Source organism: Priapulus caudatus, unplaced genomic scaffold (assembly GCF_000485595.1).
Source record: "Priapulus caudatus unplaced genomic scaffold, Priapulus_caudatus-5.0.1 Scaffold58, whole genome shotgun sequence".
In the NCBI taxonomy this organism is placed as follows: domain Eukaryota; kingdom Metazoa; phylum Priapulida; class Priapulimorpha; order Priapulimorphida; family Priapulidae; genus Priapulus; species Priapulus caudatus.
The window spans coordinates 266,827-284,697 of NW_014577119.1; the positions used below are offsets into that span (position 1 = coordinate 266,827).

The 17,871-nt window shown below is 42.8% G+C and overlaps 2 protein-coding genes across 5 annotated transcripts in view; one reads left to right on the top strand and one right to left on the bottom strand.

Annotated features, from left to right (window-relative positions):
* Positions 1–6,922, top strand: part of LOC106821077 (oviduct-specific glycoprotein-like) — a 24,471-nt gene extending 17,549 nt beyond the window's left edge. For all 4 annotated transcript variants that reach the window (XM_014825723.1, XM_014825722.1, XM_014825725.1 and 1 more), the window contains exons 5-9: positions 1,637–1,802; positions 2,284–2,523; positions 3,148–3,336; positions 3,824–3,946; positions 5,007–6,922. In XM_014825723.1, the coding sequence (XP_014681209.1) occupies positions 1,637–1,802; positions 2,284–2,523; positions 3,148–3,336; positions 3,824–3,946; positions 5,007–6,500 (2,212 nt within the window). In that variant the 3' untranslated portion in view covers positions 6,501–6,922. The remainder of the gene's footprint in view (positions 1–1,636; positions 1,803–2,283; positions 2,524–3,147; positions 3,337–3,823; positions 3,947–5,006) is intronic.
* Positions 6,923–6,995: 73 nt separating this feature from the next.
* LOC106821078 (3-hydroxybutyrate dehydrogenase type 2-like) lies at positions 6,996–14,038 on the bottom strand. Its single transcript, XM_014825726.1, has 2 exons — positions 13,879–14,038; positions 6,996–8,860 (listed from the first exon to the last, which is right to left on the bottom strand). Exon 2 carries the CDS (start codon positions 8,840–8,842, stop codon positions 8,105–8,107), a length of 738 nt encoding a protein of 245 aa, XP_014681212.1. The 5' UTR covers positions 8,843–8,860; positions 13,879–14,038; the 3' UTR covers positions 6,996–8,104.
* Between the last annotated feature and the right edge of the window lie 3,833 nt (positions 14,039–17,871).

Below are 17,871 nucleotides of genomic sequence, written 5' to 3' on the forward strand. Positions count from 1 at the left end.
GGCCGCGCGTAACTTCACGTGTCGTTCAGGTGAGCCGTGCGTAACTTCACGTGTCGTTTAAGTGAGCCGTGCGTAACTTCACGTGTCGTTTAGGTGAGCCGTGCGTAACTTCACGTGTCGTTTAGGTGAGCAGCGCGTAACTTCACGTGTCGTTTAGGTGAGTAGCGCGTAACTTCACGTGTCGTTTAGGTGAGCCGTGCGTAACTTCACGTGTTGTTTAGGTGAGCCGCGCGTAACTTCACGTGTCGTTTGGGTGAGCCGTGCGTAACATCACGTGTCGTTTAGGTGAGCCGTGCGTAACTTCACGTGTCGTTTAGGTGAGCCGCGCGTAACTTCACGTGTCGTTTAGGTGAGTAGCGCGTAACTTCACGTGTCGTTTAGGTGAGCCGTGCGTAACTTCACGTGTCGTTTAGGTGAGCCGCGCGTAACTTCACGTGTCGTTTAGGTGAGCCGTGCGTAACTTCACGTGTCGTTTAGGTGAGCCGTGCGTAACTTCACGTGTCGTTTAGGTGAGCCGTGCGTAACTTCACGTGTCGTTTAGGTGAGCCGTGCGTAACTTCACGTGTCGTTTTGCGTCGTCGACACAGTCGTATGTGTATTAATTATCAGCAGCTGCTCGGAGGCTTCGCGGCCCATGCTTTGATCCAGTGAGACCCGAGGCGCGTAAACCCGGTAGTTATGCATGTACAATATATCAGGAGTCTATCAATAGATCAGTCATATGATACTGACACTGACCGAATATCATGATCGAACGACAAAACAGGCGTTGCTCTATCGTCTGCGGCGCATTCCTGTCTCCGGCTGACACGATACAACGTGTACAGTGTGTGCAGCATATTAAGGATACTGTTAGGGTTACGGACGGGTAACAATGTATAAAGGGCAGAGCAACATAACTGCTCATCAAATTAAATGAAACTCATATCCATTACATAAGAGACATGTTTCTCTACGCTTTCGATAAAAATTAAGCTTCTTTAGCTCATCGCTAATTAAGTGACAGCAAAAATTGTCAATTTATACAAAAAATGCTTTTTTTGTTATTTCTCAGAAACAGCAGAGTTGCGACCTAAACGTTTAACCATAAGTTGTTCATAATATGAACTAAAAAAGGGTCCCTGGAATTTTTTTTAAATGCTTTAATTTAGGAAATAAGTTGAAAAGATGTACGAAAATTTGTAGTGATTTTCAAAACGCAACAATTTCGTAAACAAAGAGCCATAACTTATAAAATATAATATTTAAACAAAATTCCAGGGATACCTTTTTCCTTTGATATGTTAGCATTGAAACGTAGCAAAAATTTTTGGAATCGGAGTTGTGAGTTTCGAGAAATAGCGTTTGACAAATCAGCAACTTTAGCATTTCTAACAATGGAGATATTAGCACTTTTCTAAATTTCCCATGATTGAACGCTTGTGTTAATAATTGACTAATGCGGAGATTTGGAACTGTTTGAGAGGCTACATACATAATTTATACGTATGCATAGCTGCCCATGGCTGCGATCTATCAAATAAAATGGGTATTGAAATTTCGACCGAAAATCACTTCCCAACCCTAACAGTATCCTTAATCACACGCTGCGCGTTTGTGTGTAGTGAACCCGTGCATGTTTCTTTCGCCCTTGCAGCGACCTTGCGATGAACAGAAGCAAATGGGCTGACTTCACAAAACAAGCCATTGGATTGCTGAGGCGGTTTCACTTCGATGGTCTCGATATCAACTGGATATACCCGGGTGACGAGAGCAGGCAGGGCAGGCCCGAGGACAAGCAACGTTTTCCCGATCTCCTACAGGTACGCAAAATGTCGAATCTTATGTGCATGATATGATCAAGAGTAGATAATAGGGAATTTCCCTATTATCTACTCCTGATATGATGTATAGTTCCCCCCCCCACCACCACCGGAATACATGAGATAGGAGAGCAGGTTTCTTACAGGTACGCGTGAGGTGGGGAGTACGTAAATCTCTTCTGGAAGCGAGATGCAACTTGTATATGAAATAAGGTACAAATCTCTTACACTAGTGTATGAGATGAACATACGTATTTATTAAAAGTCCAAGGCGTACAGATTCCTTGCAAATCCACGTACAAACCTAGGGCGCACAGATATCTTACAAATCTATCATGCGCGTATCCTGGAATGAAATATGTGCGGCTAGTAGCATTAATGAGAATGATTCGACGTTCGACTGAGCCAATGATGAACACGATCAATGATCACGAGCCCATTCATTCTGACGGTCTCAATACCATACGTGACGTACTTCTAGACCCTACGCGAAGGGTTCAACGAAGATTCGTGGCAGAGGAACGCGGATAGGCTCCTACTGTCGGCGTCCGTCGCGCCTAACGAGAAGAACATGAATCGCAGCTACGAGGTCGGGCGCATGTCGCCGTGGCTGGACTTTGTCAACCTGCTCACGTACGATTATCACGGTGCCTGGGAGAATACGACCGGTCACAACAGCCCACTCGGTTCAACGCCTCTCACCGACGACAGCAATAACGTCGTAAGTGACAGACGCGTGTTATGGTTGGGTTAATTATCATATATAATGACTCCATTTGGTACATGTCATTAGTTCAGTACGTTTCGGTTCATATACGTGCATGTATAACTGATGGCGTGACCTGCCACGTACCTTCTGCTCACGATACGCATGCATCTGTGTCGTTGTAATGCTACAGTCTTCGCGTGTGCACGTACACGTGCGTGCGTGCGTGGGTGTGCACGTACACGTGTGTGCGTGTGCACGTACACAGAACACATGTACATATACGTACTGAACCGAGAGCGCACGCCGCATTCGGGATTTCATCGATTTTTGTCACAAATGACCCGGTGACCCGTGACGTCACATAACCCCTTGGCTAATTACGAACTGGCTTCCCCCAACGGGCTTCAATGGCGAACCCTAGCTATTGCTTCAGAAGACAGGGTTCTCTAGCAAGCACTAAATTCACCAAGCTAGTGAAATTAGTAAAATGGGGGTTTGAAATGCTCAGAAACGATTTCTTTGACCTTTTCATTTGTTTTCTGGTATTGATTCTTGAACGAGAGAGAAGGCATTACCCCGCTGACCCCCTGGATTTCCAACGTATTGTATTCTCGCCTGCATTATCCCGTTTTACAGAGAACATCGCTGAAGCGCTGGTTGAGCCAAGATGGCGCCTTGCCAGAGCAGGTCGTTCTAGGCGTTCCGATGTACGGACGCTGCTTCATGCTGTCCGAGCCTTCGATGACCCATCTTGGCGCTCCCACCAGCAGCCCGTGTCCGGCTGGCATGTACACCGGCGAGCCAGGCTTCCTCTCTTACTACGAGGTAAGTCAAACAGCACGACCGCACCGCCGTGAAGGCATTTACTCAGCATGCCACCAACAAAACAAATGCAATGAATGCGAACAGAATCATGCCACAGTAAACACGTTGCGGTTGAATCAGTGTAGTTATATTGTATATTCTATACCATATAATAATTATGTATATATATATATATATATATATATATATATATATACACAGTGTCTATCAGAGGATAATAATGACATGCGACATGTCACGTGTCACGTTTGCTAGGTGTCACGTGACATTTGTCATTATTAACCCCCTGGTATAGAACAGACAGATTAGAGAAATTTGAAAAACTTGAAACCCGTAATAGACTACCTCGTGTATTGCGCTTTTTACTTTGTATCGGCCTCGATCTAACTGTGTCACCCTCCCGGGGCCATAAATCTAAGTTCTAACAAGATTTTAAACTAGACGCGCTACGTACCAACCTATCGCGCGTCGTGTGAATAAATTGCAGATTTGCGACATCCTATTCTACGGCGACTATAGACAGCATTACGACACGCAAGAGCGAGTTGCGTACGCGGAGGATGGTGTCAGGTGGATCAGCTACGACACTGTCGATAGCCTAATGGAGAAGGCAAGTGCATGGGTGTCGGATATTTTTTACAGGAAAACCACGCCGCTGCTGCCGCCATCGCCGCATAAACACACGAATTCGCCATTTAGTAGACGTTTATTACTACCATATCTTGTGGAAGGCTACCCCACCGTGGGTTGTCTAGGGGGGATATTATCTGTACCAGGGCACTCTTCAGGGAAAAAGGAAGTTTGTATGATTTTACAACTATACCATCATTTTACATGTGCGAACATGGCTTCTCTTTTGTTTTCTTCAACTGTTCGACTGTTTTAGATGTGTGTGCACATGCTTTCTCCTTGTGGTTTTACAACTGCCCCATTATTTTAAATTTCCGAGCATGCGCTCTCTTTTGTTATATAACAATTGTCCAATTACTTCAAATGTTCGCGAATGCTTTCTCGTTTGTGGTTTTAGAACTGCCCCCAACTTGTACACATTTAATCCGTCACGCAACTCTAACCGACACACACCGCATTGCTAATTCAAACCAGAACTACAGTAACGTAACTTATTAAAGTACATATTCATCTGCAAGGCCGTACACAGGAAATTTTCAGTGGGGGCAAATTTTCAGTGGGGGGGGGGCAGTAGATGAGAGAAGGCTACCCCTAGAAACATTGTTATGACCCCGCTGGGGGTTGCAAATTTAAATTTCAGGGGGGGGGGCAAGTGCCCCCCTGCCCCCCGCTACGTACGGCCATGTTCATCTGTCAATGTCGTTAATTGACTCGTTCCAATGCACCGTCCTGCTCCTCCTATGACCACGTGTCACACAATCGTTTCCATCGCTACCGACTAGTCCACTGCCAACCATGCAAACCTGCATGTGACACTACCAATGTGTTTAGCACCGATGCTCTAGCTCTAACTCGGAGCCAAATTCCATGCAGGAAAATATACACTGCAAGATTATGCTTACGCGAGCTACTCGCTGTTGCTCAGCCACTGCTCTATTCTGCCGCAGGAAAAACTATACTGGCAATAACACACGCGCTCATTTATTATTTATTGATTTTTGTGATGGCTTGAGCGTCATCGTCTGTCTTCCGCGTTCCAGGTGGCGTTTGCCAGGACGGAGTGTTTGGCCGGCGTCGGTGCATATGCTCTGGATCTTGACGACTTCGCCAACAGCAAGTGTGCCACGGGAAACTACCCACTACTGACTGCCATTCAGCGAGCAGTTCACGAAACCGTGCCCGGTGACAACTGCAGCACTGCCACGGTAGAGGTCCCTACACGAGACGAGGTCGTCATTCGCAGAGGCTCGTTCTTACGCCAGCTGGGAGCCGATCTGCCCGTCAACTCTGACAGAAATGACGACGTCTCGGTGAATATGTACGGCTTGCAAAGTGACGCTGCTCAGGTTAGAAGCGCACAATCGACCATCTTTCCCAGACTTATTCATCCAACTACAAGACGCCCGATCATGTACAGGCCAGTGGAAACTCGCCCCGTGCCGGTTAGGACGTTTACGGTGACCGAAACCATTCCCACTGGACCAGCTACTGTCACTGCACGGGCCAGCACATCTATTCCCCACGTAGCAACGTCGCCGGAGATGCATGTGAACAGATACGTCTCACCGTCAATAACATCCTCATTTGTGATATCATCCGCGATGCTTCCATCACAGGTGGCCACTACAACACTATATAGGCCGATGCGAGAGCGAGAACAGCAGCAAACGCCCAGAGGCCATGAAGGGAAACCAACGCAAACAGACGAGGGTCCTAACGACCAACTCGCCGCCATACGCTACCCAGAGTACATCACATCGGCAACCACAGAACTTGGGAAAGACACGAGAACGAGGGAGTCTCCATCGCAAGAAAAGCGAACAGTGACAAGCACAGTTAGCAAGGTACAAACGCGGGTTTATTCACTCGCGAGAGAAAATGAAGGTTCCGAGCATCAACCAGCGATACAAATAACCCCGCCTACATTACCAGCAAACGCGTTCAAAACCGAGCGGCTGCCTCTGCCTACCACGCGCAATGTATTCGTTCCACTCTTCGCTGCGGGTTCAAGATCGATTGTGATCGAAAGGACACATGTAGCGAGTACAGAACAGCCAGCGTCGTTGCGTTCGGTGTCTACTCGGACGGCAACCACAGCTCGCACGCGAGCATCCTCATCTACTCAGCACGTGGCAGCGTCACCGCGCTTACCGCCGTCAACGGCGTCCCCGTCACCGCGCTTACCGCCGTCAACGGCGTCCCCGTCACCGACCGTAAAGGTGCTCAGACCAGGCGTTGTTATTCTCCAAGACAGACCTCAAACAACTACAGCAACAGTGTCGACAACACCGGTAACAACAGTGGGTACGGTGTCGGTAACTTCAGATGAAAGGCCTAGAGGCTCAGGGAACCCAATACTGGAAGCTGGCAGTGTGAAAAAGTATACAGTATTACCGCCCGTTCACACAGGCACAGATCAAGAAGGACCCAATGAGGTTTCAGCTTTTTCGAGTAGGCACAACTCGGCCTCCTGTCACGTAGCTCAGCTAACAGGGGTTATAGTTTTTGTAGCCTTTGTCCTCAGTTCGGTATAGATACAGGAGACAAAATATAAAATTATTATTATTAATTATTATCAAATTAGTGCTATCATGCGTAAATTACCACGTTTGTATATATATATATATAAATGCTTTGCCAGTTTTTAAAATGTCCTTGTACTATCATTCAACATTAAGATGTGTTTGTACTATCATTCAACGTGCGTATAAATACGTTGAGAGCAGAGTTTAACAGTATTGCCATTAGGAATTGGGAATTATCGGATATCTGTAAACACGTTGTAAATAATATTTTATAATATATACCACTACTGCGTATTGGTATATAGTATTAGTATTAGTATTAGAGTTGTACTAGAGTAGAGAGACTCTACTAGTAGTATTAGAGTCGTATTAGTATTTGTACTATGTGTTAGTATTACAATAAACCCGGAACCATAAAAGATACATTTACAGTAAAAATGTTCTTTTACATTTCCTTTTTATTATCAATATATACCCTAGTCTCAGTAAACATATTGTATAGTACACGCACACGCACACGCCTATGTATGCACGCACGCACGTACGCAAAATATGAAGAAACGTGGCACATTCTAGTGAAATTAATTTCTCACCCATTTCTTCGTAACCCGGTACCTCAGACTCCCTCAGTGCATGGCAGGTTGGTAGAGAATTTGACAAAACGTACTAATTCGTAACAAAACAAGATTATACCAGTATCTCGTAAGTAAATTATACTCACTAACGTCAGGTTAAATATGATTACAAAATGGTAACGTTAGACGCGACTTTCACATTAATTTCCTATCGCGCTCCTTGCAAATTGATTATAACCCAGTTTTAGATGGTTTGTTACCTATTTGTTAATATTAAGTAATGAAAAATCATTTAAAATCAAGTTATACAATTACCGTAACTACAGGTAACGTATAAGGACATGTACATCGGGGTTAATACGTGTTTTTGTACCACAAGTCTCCACCAGCACGTACATTCTCTAGCCGTCAACGCGCGCATCTGACTGTCGGCGTCTTATCTTATGATCATTATACCTATCAAAAATCATGTTCATAAAATGTCTGTGCGGGAGAGAATTCCAATCGTTAGTGACGCCTTGTTTTACTTTAATATTTGTAAAGTACATCTTCTTGAGCCAAGTAAAGACTGTCTACAATATTTGATAAAGGAACAATGAGCAAGGCGTGCATAGAGCATGCGCACTAGTAGGCCTACTGCAGTCGTTTCGTCGTAAAACAAATTAATTGTGGGAAATAAAATTAAATTGTGGGAAATACCCGATTTTGTTGTCTTCGCTTTTAATCACCGGCTATGGCTTTACAATGATATATTAATGATATCTCATATTTTAATGCATTGACATTTGATGACACAAACACGAAATTTTCAACAAAATAATTATCAATTAGTAATACCATGGAAGTATATAGAACGTCTATTAAATCACAGCGTATGTCGCTATGTATCAGTATTTTATCCTGACGCAAAACAGCCCATCAGGAAATGCACAGATCCAAGATGAAAATTAAGACATATCCCTGGCAAAACGTAGCGTAATGTTCACACATCACACATTACAACTTATAGCTACACCCATTGCGTTGGATGTCAATCGTTTATAACGAGCAACCACCGTCCAGCACCAAGGCTTGTCCTGTCATGTAAGCCGACTCATCCGAGGCCAAGTATAGGCAGAGAGCGGCCACCTCCTCTGAGGTTCCAATCCGCCCGATTGGCTGTCGGCTGACGAAGCCCGCCATTGCTTCCGGCGTGCCACCTAGCTCTTGGAATCGCTCTAGGAATGATGGCGTCTCCACGGTACCCGGACACAGGCAGTTGCATCGGATGCCCTGCCCGACGAAGTCGATAGCGATTGACTTGGTGAGTCCGACGACGGCAGCCTTTGACGCGCCGTATGCAAGCCTGCGTGGAAGACCTTTCACGCTAGAGGCGACCGAACTCATGTTGATGACATTGCCAGAGCCCTGAGCGAGCATCCTCGGCAGCAGGGACTTGCACATCAGGTACGTGCTCTTGACGTTCAGGTTGAAGCTGAGATCCCAGACTTCGTCCGGACACTCCAAGATGGTGCCCTGGTGGACGTAGCCAGCGCAGTTGAACAGGACGTCAATCTTATCGACTTCATCCGCAAATTTTCGCACCGCCTTCTCATCCGTCACATCGAGCACCTTGGTAATGATGCCTGCTACGCCAGACAGTTTGGTCAGTTTTTCTGCATTGATGTCTGTAGCAAGAACAGAGGCACCCTCCTTCGCAAAGGCGATAGCGGTTGCTCTACCAATACCCTGAGCTGCTGCAGTTATCACAATTTGTTTTCCTTCTAGTCGCGGCATGGCAGGCAGGAAAATTTACTGCAAGGAGAGACCAAACGTATATATTTGACTAACAAGAACTAAATGTGAATAAGTCAGTTGCCTCGTGTCAATGAATACAGCACAAAGATAGAACCATACAATGATAGGGTCAGTCCTACTTAACGTGTGGTTACATGGGTAGAGATATAATTGTAACTTTGAATGGCGTGCTTTTCAGAAGCCAAGATGTACTTTCTGTCAACGGTTCCGTGAGGCCAGTGATTCCTTGTTACCCCTTCAATGTGTAAAACGTAATAGTGATCATGGCCAGACATGCCCAGTGACCACATGGCCAAAGGTCAATGCTGGCCTCTCTCTTACTTCATTTATTTCGTAGTGAAAATGCATTTTATGTTAATATTCAAGGTTAATAGGGCAGGTTTTCAGTTCCTGTCATAGTTGGTATGATGAGAATCTTCATTGTGTTTCTAATTACTTATCTCTGCAAATGTGACAAATATCACAACTATACTCTGTCACAACACCCGCACAAGTGTTGACTCTCAATTTGTAACGAAGGTGAATATTTAGGCCATCGTATATATCACACGAAATGGAGAAAATAGAGTTACTAGAAACCAGAAACACTGAAGTCACTGTGACAGGGTGAAGGGCTACACCACGGGTAGAGCTAAAATGGCGACTAGATGTAACACATGAAAATCCACTGACTGACGCACTGGCATTTCCTGACTGCGGTTTTCTTTTCCCGCCGTTGACCGTCTCGCAGCGGTAATTCCTCGCACCCTCCCCATGCACAACAAATCGTTGACTATGAACACATTGTGCTTGCTTTCGCGAACAACAGAGTTCGATCGTAACCCAGTTACGCTTTCTCTTGCGCTTTTCTTCGTTTTTGTGCTGTTTCTTCAATCCACTTTCCTATTTTCGGGACACGTCGACGGGGGACTGCCGTATCCCAAGCTTCAATGTCATAACCCTAACCCTAACCCTAACCCAAACCCATAAATATAATTCTGACACGACCCTGTCCAAATCACTGATTATTCAGTAGCAGAAACAGCGACCGTGCAAATAACACTCGTCCTTACACCGTATATCTCAAGAGCGAACACGCAGAAGGACCGATAGGACGGAGAAACGCCATACTCACGTTTCATCTGATAGCTCGTAGCTAGTTACAGCAAAATAAACAGTGAATTATGCAATACGTTCGCACATACATTTATTTTATTATCAAATCATAGCCGTTCGCTATTGGCATGTTCTGTTTGAATATGGCTTGTTATTTATAGATTTAGACGCGCAAAATAATCTAGGAAGGGAGTTGCGACCGAGGGGGGAGAATCGGGATAAACGCGAATAGAATCCACACTGTTCCTACAAACTCACCACCCACCTCTCGTTATTACTACATAAACTATTCGGAATGGATCCTTTTCACTTCTTCACGGACTGATAACTTACATATAGGTAATTATAATAGGCGTAATGTCCATTGACAATAGTCCATGTAAAATAAATTTTTTACAGGTATGAGTGTAGAAAGCATGTATTATGAAACTTTGATTACAAAAGGTGCATGTTTGATTTACTTTACGCTTGATCTAAATACATGATAACGATATAAAGTAGATTGATTGCATGTAATATGTAGAAGCCTAGCTACTCGTTATTTGTAATTATGTAAAACAATAAATTATGAACCATTCTTGATATAGTGATACAGTAGTTTCAATATCAAAGTCCAACTTTCTTAGTGGATGTCGTGAGACGTTCAGGCAAAATGTAGCAGAAAGTTCAGATCTAATTTAAAACATTTACATATATAAAAGTTTTTAATATTATATTACATTACATTTTTGAAAATGTATGCAAATTACATAAAAACACTGTATAATAGATTTTGCCAATTTCATACAATATAATATATCAAATTACAATTGTTTATGTTGTTATGTATAATAATTATATGCATGTTATAAATACCAAAGTTCATCTAAATTCCTCAGTACAACATTCTTGATATATATATAAATATATAATATATATATATATATTAAAATTTATATATATATATATGGGTGTGTGCATGGGTGTATGTGCGCATGCGTGCGTGCGTGCATGTATACAAGGATGTACATACATTGCAAGTCATTATATATCATATAGATACATCACACGAACATCACACCAGCACACTGTGGATAGTGTCATAGTGTGGGTGGGGCATTACACATTTTCGCGACACGCCGAGGGGGACTGCCGTATCCAAATCTTAAATTTCATAATGGCCGCCATGCCCATAAATATAATTCTGACACAACCGTGTCCCAATCACTGATTATTTAGTAGTAGAAACAGCGACCGTGCAAATAACACTTGCATTACACTAGAACATCACTCGGTTTTACAGCAAGTGTAAAAGACCAAAAAGCATAATGTCAATATTATTTCAAAAACCTTCCTGTTTTGTTGACAGGGTAAAAATGGGCGTATCTCTTGTTTCGACCTAATAAAGTGAGTTGGTAGCAACCAGAACTGATTACTATGCCATGACGATCACTATCACGGGGAGGAAGATTAAACATAAACCACATTCACTCATATAACACACGGGTTTACGATGCTGTTTATCGTTATTATATATCTGTTACTCTTTACTATCACTATTGTTATTTCCTTGTTATTTATATATCTGCATGCCCCCCAAAAAAACGTTTCTAATCTCCCCAATCAGGCAATCACCTACTTCAAACTTCACCCCACTTTAGATGGATTGCTACTGATCTTATATTTTTCGCTATCACCCTTTTTGTATTTATAATACCTGCTCACTACCTGCCTCCTAACCTGAACCCAGTTCCAGAAAATTTATCGGCACTTCCACCCGGCCTTGTCAGCGTCTCCCTGCCTTCACGACTAGCCATCCCATGCTCTTGTCGCGTGCCCCCTGGGTTTTCTCCTCCCATTCTCTCTGTAGATGCTTGTGTGGCTTCTCTATCTCTAGATGCTTGCCTAGCTCCTCTCCCTCCTGCACCAGAGATGCTCTGCCATAGGCTTTGCATGCTGTGCCCCTGGCTGAACATGGAGACGAGAAAGAGGAGTCCAGCAAATATCAGTCCAGCTGGTCCCATTAATACAAGGACAAGTAGCAGACCAACAGACACTATAGGTTCCACCACGGTGCTGCCGAGGTTCCATCGTGGAATGCCCATATCGAGTAGTCGTTGGTTCAGCGTCGAAAACATAGACGGTCCCTCGGCTGCCTCCTGCTGCGCGTCATCTGTGTGCCTTACACCTTGTACGCCCTGAAGAAAACCGATATATCGTCTATATCTTCATACAGTCAAAGTAGGTATGTAGCCTCTAGGGCAGGGGTTCTTAACCTGTGGTCCACGGACTTTGGGGTACGTGGATGGGCTTCAGGGGGTCCACGAACCCCATTGTATGAAAAATTTGGTGTTTATGTGCTTATGTGCATTTTTCTGGGGAGGGGTCTGTAGCTTTCACCAGATTCTCAAAGGGGTCCATGACTCAAAGGTTAATAACCACTGCCCTAGGGGATGTTTCAACAACACCCGCAACCATGAGGTTCTTCCAAACTATGTACATAGCGAAAGAGCGCTTCAATTACGAAGATAGGTAACACGTAATTTAAACATGATTTACAATTTTGCAATTATTAAACTTTGAATAGTAAATTAAAGCTTGCTTAGGCCAAAACAAAATATGTGTGGTTAACGTTACACGCCGAAAAAAATAGGGTAGGTAGGTAGGGAAAACATTTCATTTTCTTGAAATATTTCATTTACGAACCATGTCCGAAGGATGTGCGTTGTGCCTTTTGAAGCAGGAACTGAAAAATCTTTAAATTAAAAAAAAAATTTTTTTAATGTTTAAAACTGAATAAAATGTTTAGGGTCGCTGGGAATAAATAGGGTCGGTCGGGAAACCGTAACCACACCTATATTTTGTTTTGGCCTTACTGGAATTACAATCCCTTTCAGGGTTCTCCAAGCTTTTTCATTATAGCATGGCGGTGCTGCCTTTACGGTCCTAGTTGCAAATCGCTTAAAACCGGCTATGGCATTTATGGCCTATATTATGGCCTAATTTAGCATGGCGGCTAGGATATTTAGAGTGGCGGGTGCATTTTAGGATGGCGGGGCTCGATGCTAGCCTGACGGGCCGCCAGGCTATAAGTGCTCTTGGAGAAGCCTGCCTTTGTAAAAGCAAGGTCGGTTAAGTGACCAGTTATTCGGTGCTGGGTCAGTAGAAACGCAGTTATCCACATTCAAACAAGAAGCAATTTTCTAAAAAATAATAAGGTGATATTTGTCTTATTTGAATGCATTTCTTCCACATAGGTGATCTCACAGATAGGATATATAGTAATAGTATCAGCAATTGTCTGCATAAAAACTGCATACCTGTGTCTGTCTCTGCCTTGCCTCGTTTTGCCTATTTTGATTTCTAGCATCGTCAGCTTCAACAATCTCACCGCTGGCTAAAATCTTTACCATCTGGACTCAGGAAAATATCACGTACAATTTTTAACTACTGTACATCCAGTTTATATAAACACATATACAGATAATATATATATATATAGGCTGCTGCTGACTCGCCACTCGCTGACTCGACGCGCTATCGATCGCGCGGTGGCGACACACACACACGAGACCGATTACATGACCTCCGTTGCGCGGAGGTATAATAATCATATTATAATGGACGACGTTATAACTTATATCAGGAGCGTATAATGACAAATTTGTCATTACATTTGTCATTACATTTACATTTGTCATTACATTTGTCAAATACATTTGTCATTATACGCTCTAGTCCGAGATTTCTCTGACCAATGCCCACACCGACGATTTTGGTGGTTTTGGTGTGGGTTAGGCTAACCCACACCAAAACCACCAAAATCGTCGGTGTGGGCATTGGTCAGAGGAATCTCGGACTATATACGCTCCTGCTTATATCCGTCAACAAATGCCAATTATCAAGTTCTTCTACCTCACAAAATTATTTAGTTACTGTACCTTCAGACAAATCTAGAGGTGCTTGCACAAATAGCTGTCGGAATAACGGTTCGTAGACTAGTCCTAAGAAACTTAAATTTAGTCTCAGAAAAGACAGAATATCCGCTTATCCAACTACTAAACTACGCCTCCATGACATGCGCTTTACAGACTGACACTTGACGCCTCGGTGGGCGGACGATTATGATGCTTTTAACGAGCTACTAAGTCCATCTATGCGCATGATGCATGCATACACAGCATCTAAGCGTCCGGTTGCTTGATCTATATGTCGTGAGAGTTATACTACCACTACGCCATGTGCGATTTCTTCGAGGTACATATTCGAGGCATACCATACGCGGACTCCGGATGGGGTGGGGGTGAGGGACAGCCGGTGCAAGCATTTTTTTGCCGTCTAACGTTGTGGCGTAACTTGTCCATTGTATATATATATATATATATATATATATATATATATATATGCCATTGGCACAATACTTCATAACACAACAAAATATACTCATAGTTTAGATTCTACTATAAGTCACTGTGCATAACTGTAGTAACCTATTGCAACGTTCTGATGTACCAAACCTGTGTGAACAAGGCATATCATAACAATACCTCTAATAATCAATGGTCCGCAAGCCAATACACCTGCCACAGACTTGTTCGAGTTATAATATAGCATTTGCTCAATCATGGCTATAGAAGGATACAAATGATAGTGACCAAGTAACACAGTTCAATAAAAGGAGAACAAGTCCTTAAGCTCATATAATGGGGAAAAATAGCATAATCAGATGGGTTTGACTCTCACCTGTGTAATGCTAGCCACTAGTACCTGCATGTGTGTGTAACGAATTTGGATATTTAATCATCTATTACTAGATTTACTACATACAATAATGTAACCTTCAACACGGGCCTACGACATGAGCCAATTTTCAGTATGGAGAATTTGATCAAGTAAATTACTCTGGGGAGATTCATGACTAGTTCTTGTAGTTACTTCCCACCTCAGTGGGTTATCTTACAAAACTAATAGATCTGGTTGTTCAATCCTGGGCACAATATTTTACCAGATCAGCGTTTGGGGAATTTTGAGCACTGCTCCATGGCAAACATCACAGTATGTGTCAGAGCTTTGTTTTGCAACGTTACCAGAACTTTTTCCCCCTATTGGCTTCTGCAACTACGTTGATTTGGTTTCCATAACATGTTTATTTCCAGCAAATCCACTCACTATTATGTGGGTGAGGTTGATATTATAAACATCAAGTCTAATCTGCCACTATCATATCTAATGTACCAGTAAATGCATAAATACTAGCAGTAGCATATTTAGGATGGGAAACGCAGAGGAATTTAATGTATTACAGCAAACTGAGCACTGCGACCCGAGTCATGAAAAGTTAACGTGTTTTACTACAGTACTGTACTACACAACTGTGTTTTACTACAGTTACTCGTTGTCATTTATTTTCCGAAATAGGTGACCTAATAATTAACTAGTTTGAGTAATAAGAAGCCACAAGTTACCTTCTCGCTTCTCACTATGAGTATGAGGTAAGAAAGTCATAAGTGAACAAAGTGACCAAAACCTAATTCCGTAATTGTAGCTAACAAAGCACTACTACAAATAGTACCAATATCTAACTTATGATTGCTCTGACCATTTCTTTGTACATCCATGCTATTGTTAACTATGAACGCGCTAAATATTGCTAACCATGTATTTACATGTCAGCACGCATTTCGAGACTTGATAGGGATAAATTTGAACAAGGTGGCCATTTCAGTTTGAATCCTGCACGATTTATGTGCACTCTCGCCAGTCTCGCATAAATCTTGTGTATGCTCCGTAATACAAGTATACGAGTTTGCCAACTTTTAAAAATAACTCCTTTCCAAATTGTATGATTATAACATGGATGGTTAGACAAATAGCCTACTAGTTAAGAAGTGTGCTGTGAGTAAGAATATACTTGCAACACATAACAAATCAGGTCAAATGTGGTAATACAATTGTTTTATTTTTATGAAATTCTGCATTCTGCATTTGTCTTCAAGCTACAAGGTTTTTTGTATTAAAGGGTGTCAGGCTCCTACGACGTGAGTCTTCGGCCTGGTCGAGCCAAGTATTGCTCATAGGGTCTATGTCCCCCAGGGTACTGCCGGAACGTACCCTGGGTACGATCCGGTATACCGGAACGTACCCTGGTAACTATCTGATATGGTTAGGGTTAGGGTTAGGGTTAGGGTTAAGGTTAGGGTTAGGGATAAGGGAGTAGGCGTAGGTGCTCCCTAGACTCGTTAGTGAGTAGGCGAGTACGGTCCCCGCATATTAGATAAGTACCAGGGTACGTTCCGGCAATTACCCTGGGGACATAGACCCTCTCAGCCCAAGTAATAAGTAGCTCCCTCTGTAGCCCTTCACTCCAGAATTGCAACAGAACAGAAGGGGGAAACAGGACAGAACCTATGGCAGGGCGAAGGCACACAAGGAATGTCAACCAATACACAGTCACAGGTAGAGCAAAGTTATACTACTACGTACGAGACCAGGATTAGAATAAACTCATAATTAATAGAAGAGGCTAGCGTAATATTATTATTAGTGAAAAATTAACCTCATAATGCATGATTAAATAGAGACAGAGACACAAAGTTGATCAAATAGATAGATCAACACTGCGGATTGCAATATAAAGTTTCAATTTTGCAATTAACCAAAGAGGAAGAAAGAAAATTTATAATTTCTTAAGGGTGACAAAAACAAAGAAGCTTAATTTAAGGGAACATTTAGTGCAAAATATAAATTAAATTAATGCACACGTGACCACTATTAAATCACTACCGGTTCATTACCCTGTTAGGTTAGAGGATGTGACGTGTCGTCGGCCGACCAATTGGAGGGCCCGCAGCTCGGGCTCTAAAGCTGACGCGATGTTTTGTGGTTGCATTATTTAGGCTGGCTATCGTGTGTGGCAATGACATGCACATGGAGATGGGTTGATGGTTACTGGTAATTTAAAACGAATTCTTTCAATGTATGGTCCCTATTCGACTGCGCGACTGTTTTTCAGGCACAAATGTGGTGTCGGGTAGTAAATTTGCGATCACTTTTTAAAACGCTGGACAACATATGACACAACTCTCATGGTGCACAGTAGTTCCAAGAAACGGTATTGCTAGGGTTAGAATACCTACGCCATATATTGACGTATGCATGTATATTGTATATTGACGCCTATATATTGACGTTAGTCACACAGCCTGATCGGGTTAGGTGCACAGCTGAAGTACATGGCTACCTAGCTTTAACACGTTCAACGCGAAACACGAGTATACTCGTTCGAACCTGCAAAACGCACGACCGCGAAACACGAGTATACTCGTGGCAAAAAAAATAAAAAATAAAAAATTAATTTGGAACGTTTACTATGTTCTCCTATAGATGGCAGGGGCTATACGCTTAGCAATTCAATAGCGTCACTGTATAAACCCCAGTAGTAGATGACATAATTTATACAATACATTACTGTTGTTTGGAACGTTATTTTGGGAGTTTTTGGGACTGAGGTAATGTTTTTAGTTCACTTCGCCAAAGGGCGTTTGACCGCCGTGTGTTGTGAAGTTGTTTTTATGTCTGAAAGTTGTGTTTGCTTTGATAGATCACGGGTGATAGATTCTGGTGTTGTTTTGATGTCTGAGAGTAAGTTTATATCTATATTATACTAGCCACTAATTATAAATAATTTTATAGCTAGTTAAACCTGCCAAAAACGTTTTGTGTAATAAGTGACTAAAGTATAAGCGGTAAAAACGCGAAAATCTCAGCACAGGGCGGTAGGTGCATTGTTAACCCAGGCAGCGTTGAACGTGTTAATGGTGCCACTCGGCCGAAAACGGACAAAATACCATTTTTCAGCTCATGAATGAAATTCATTTCTTAAGTATAGGATCAGGAGATTTAGGATCTATTGATAGACTCCTGATAGGATCCTA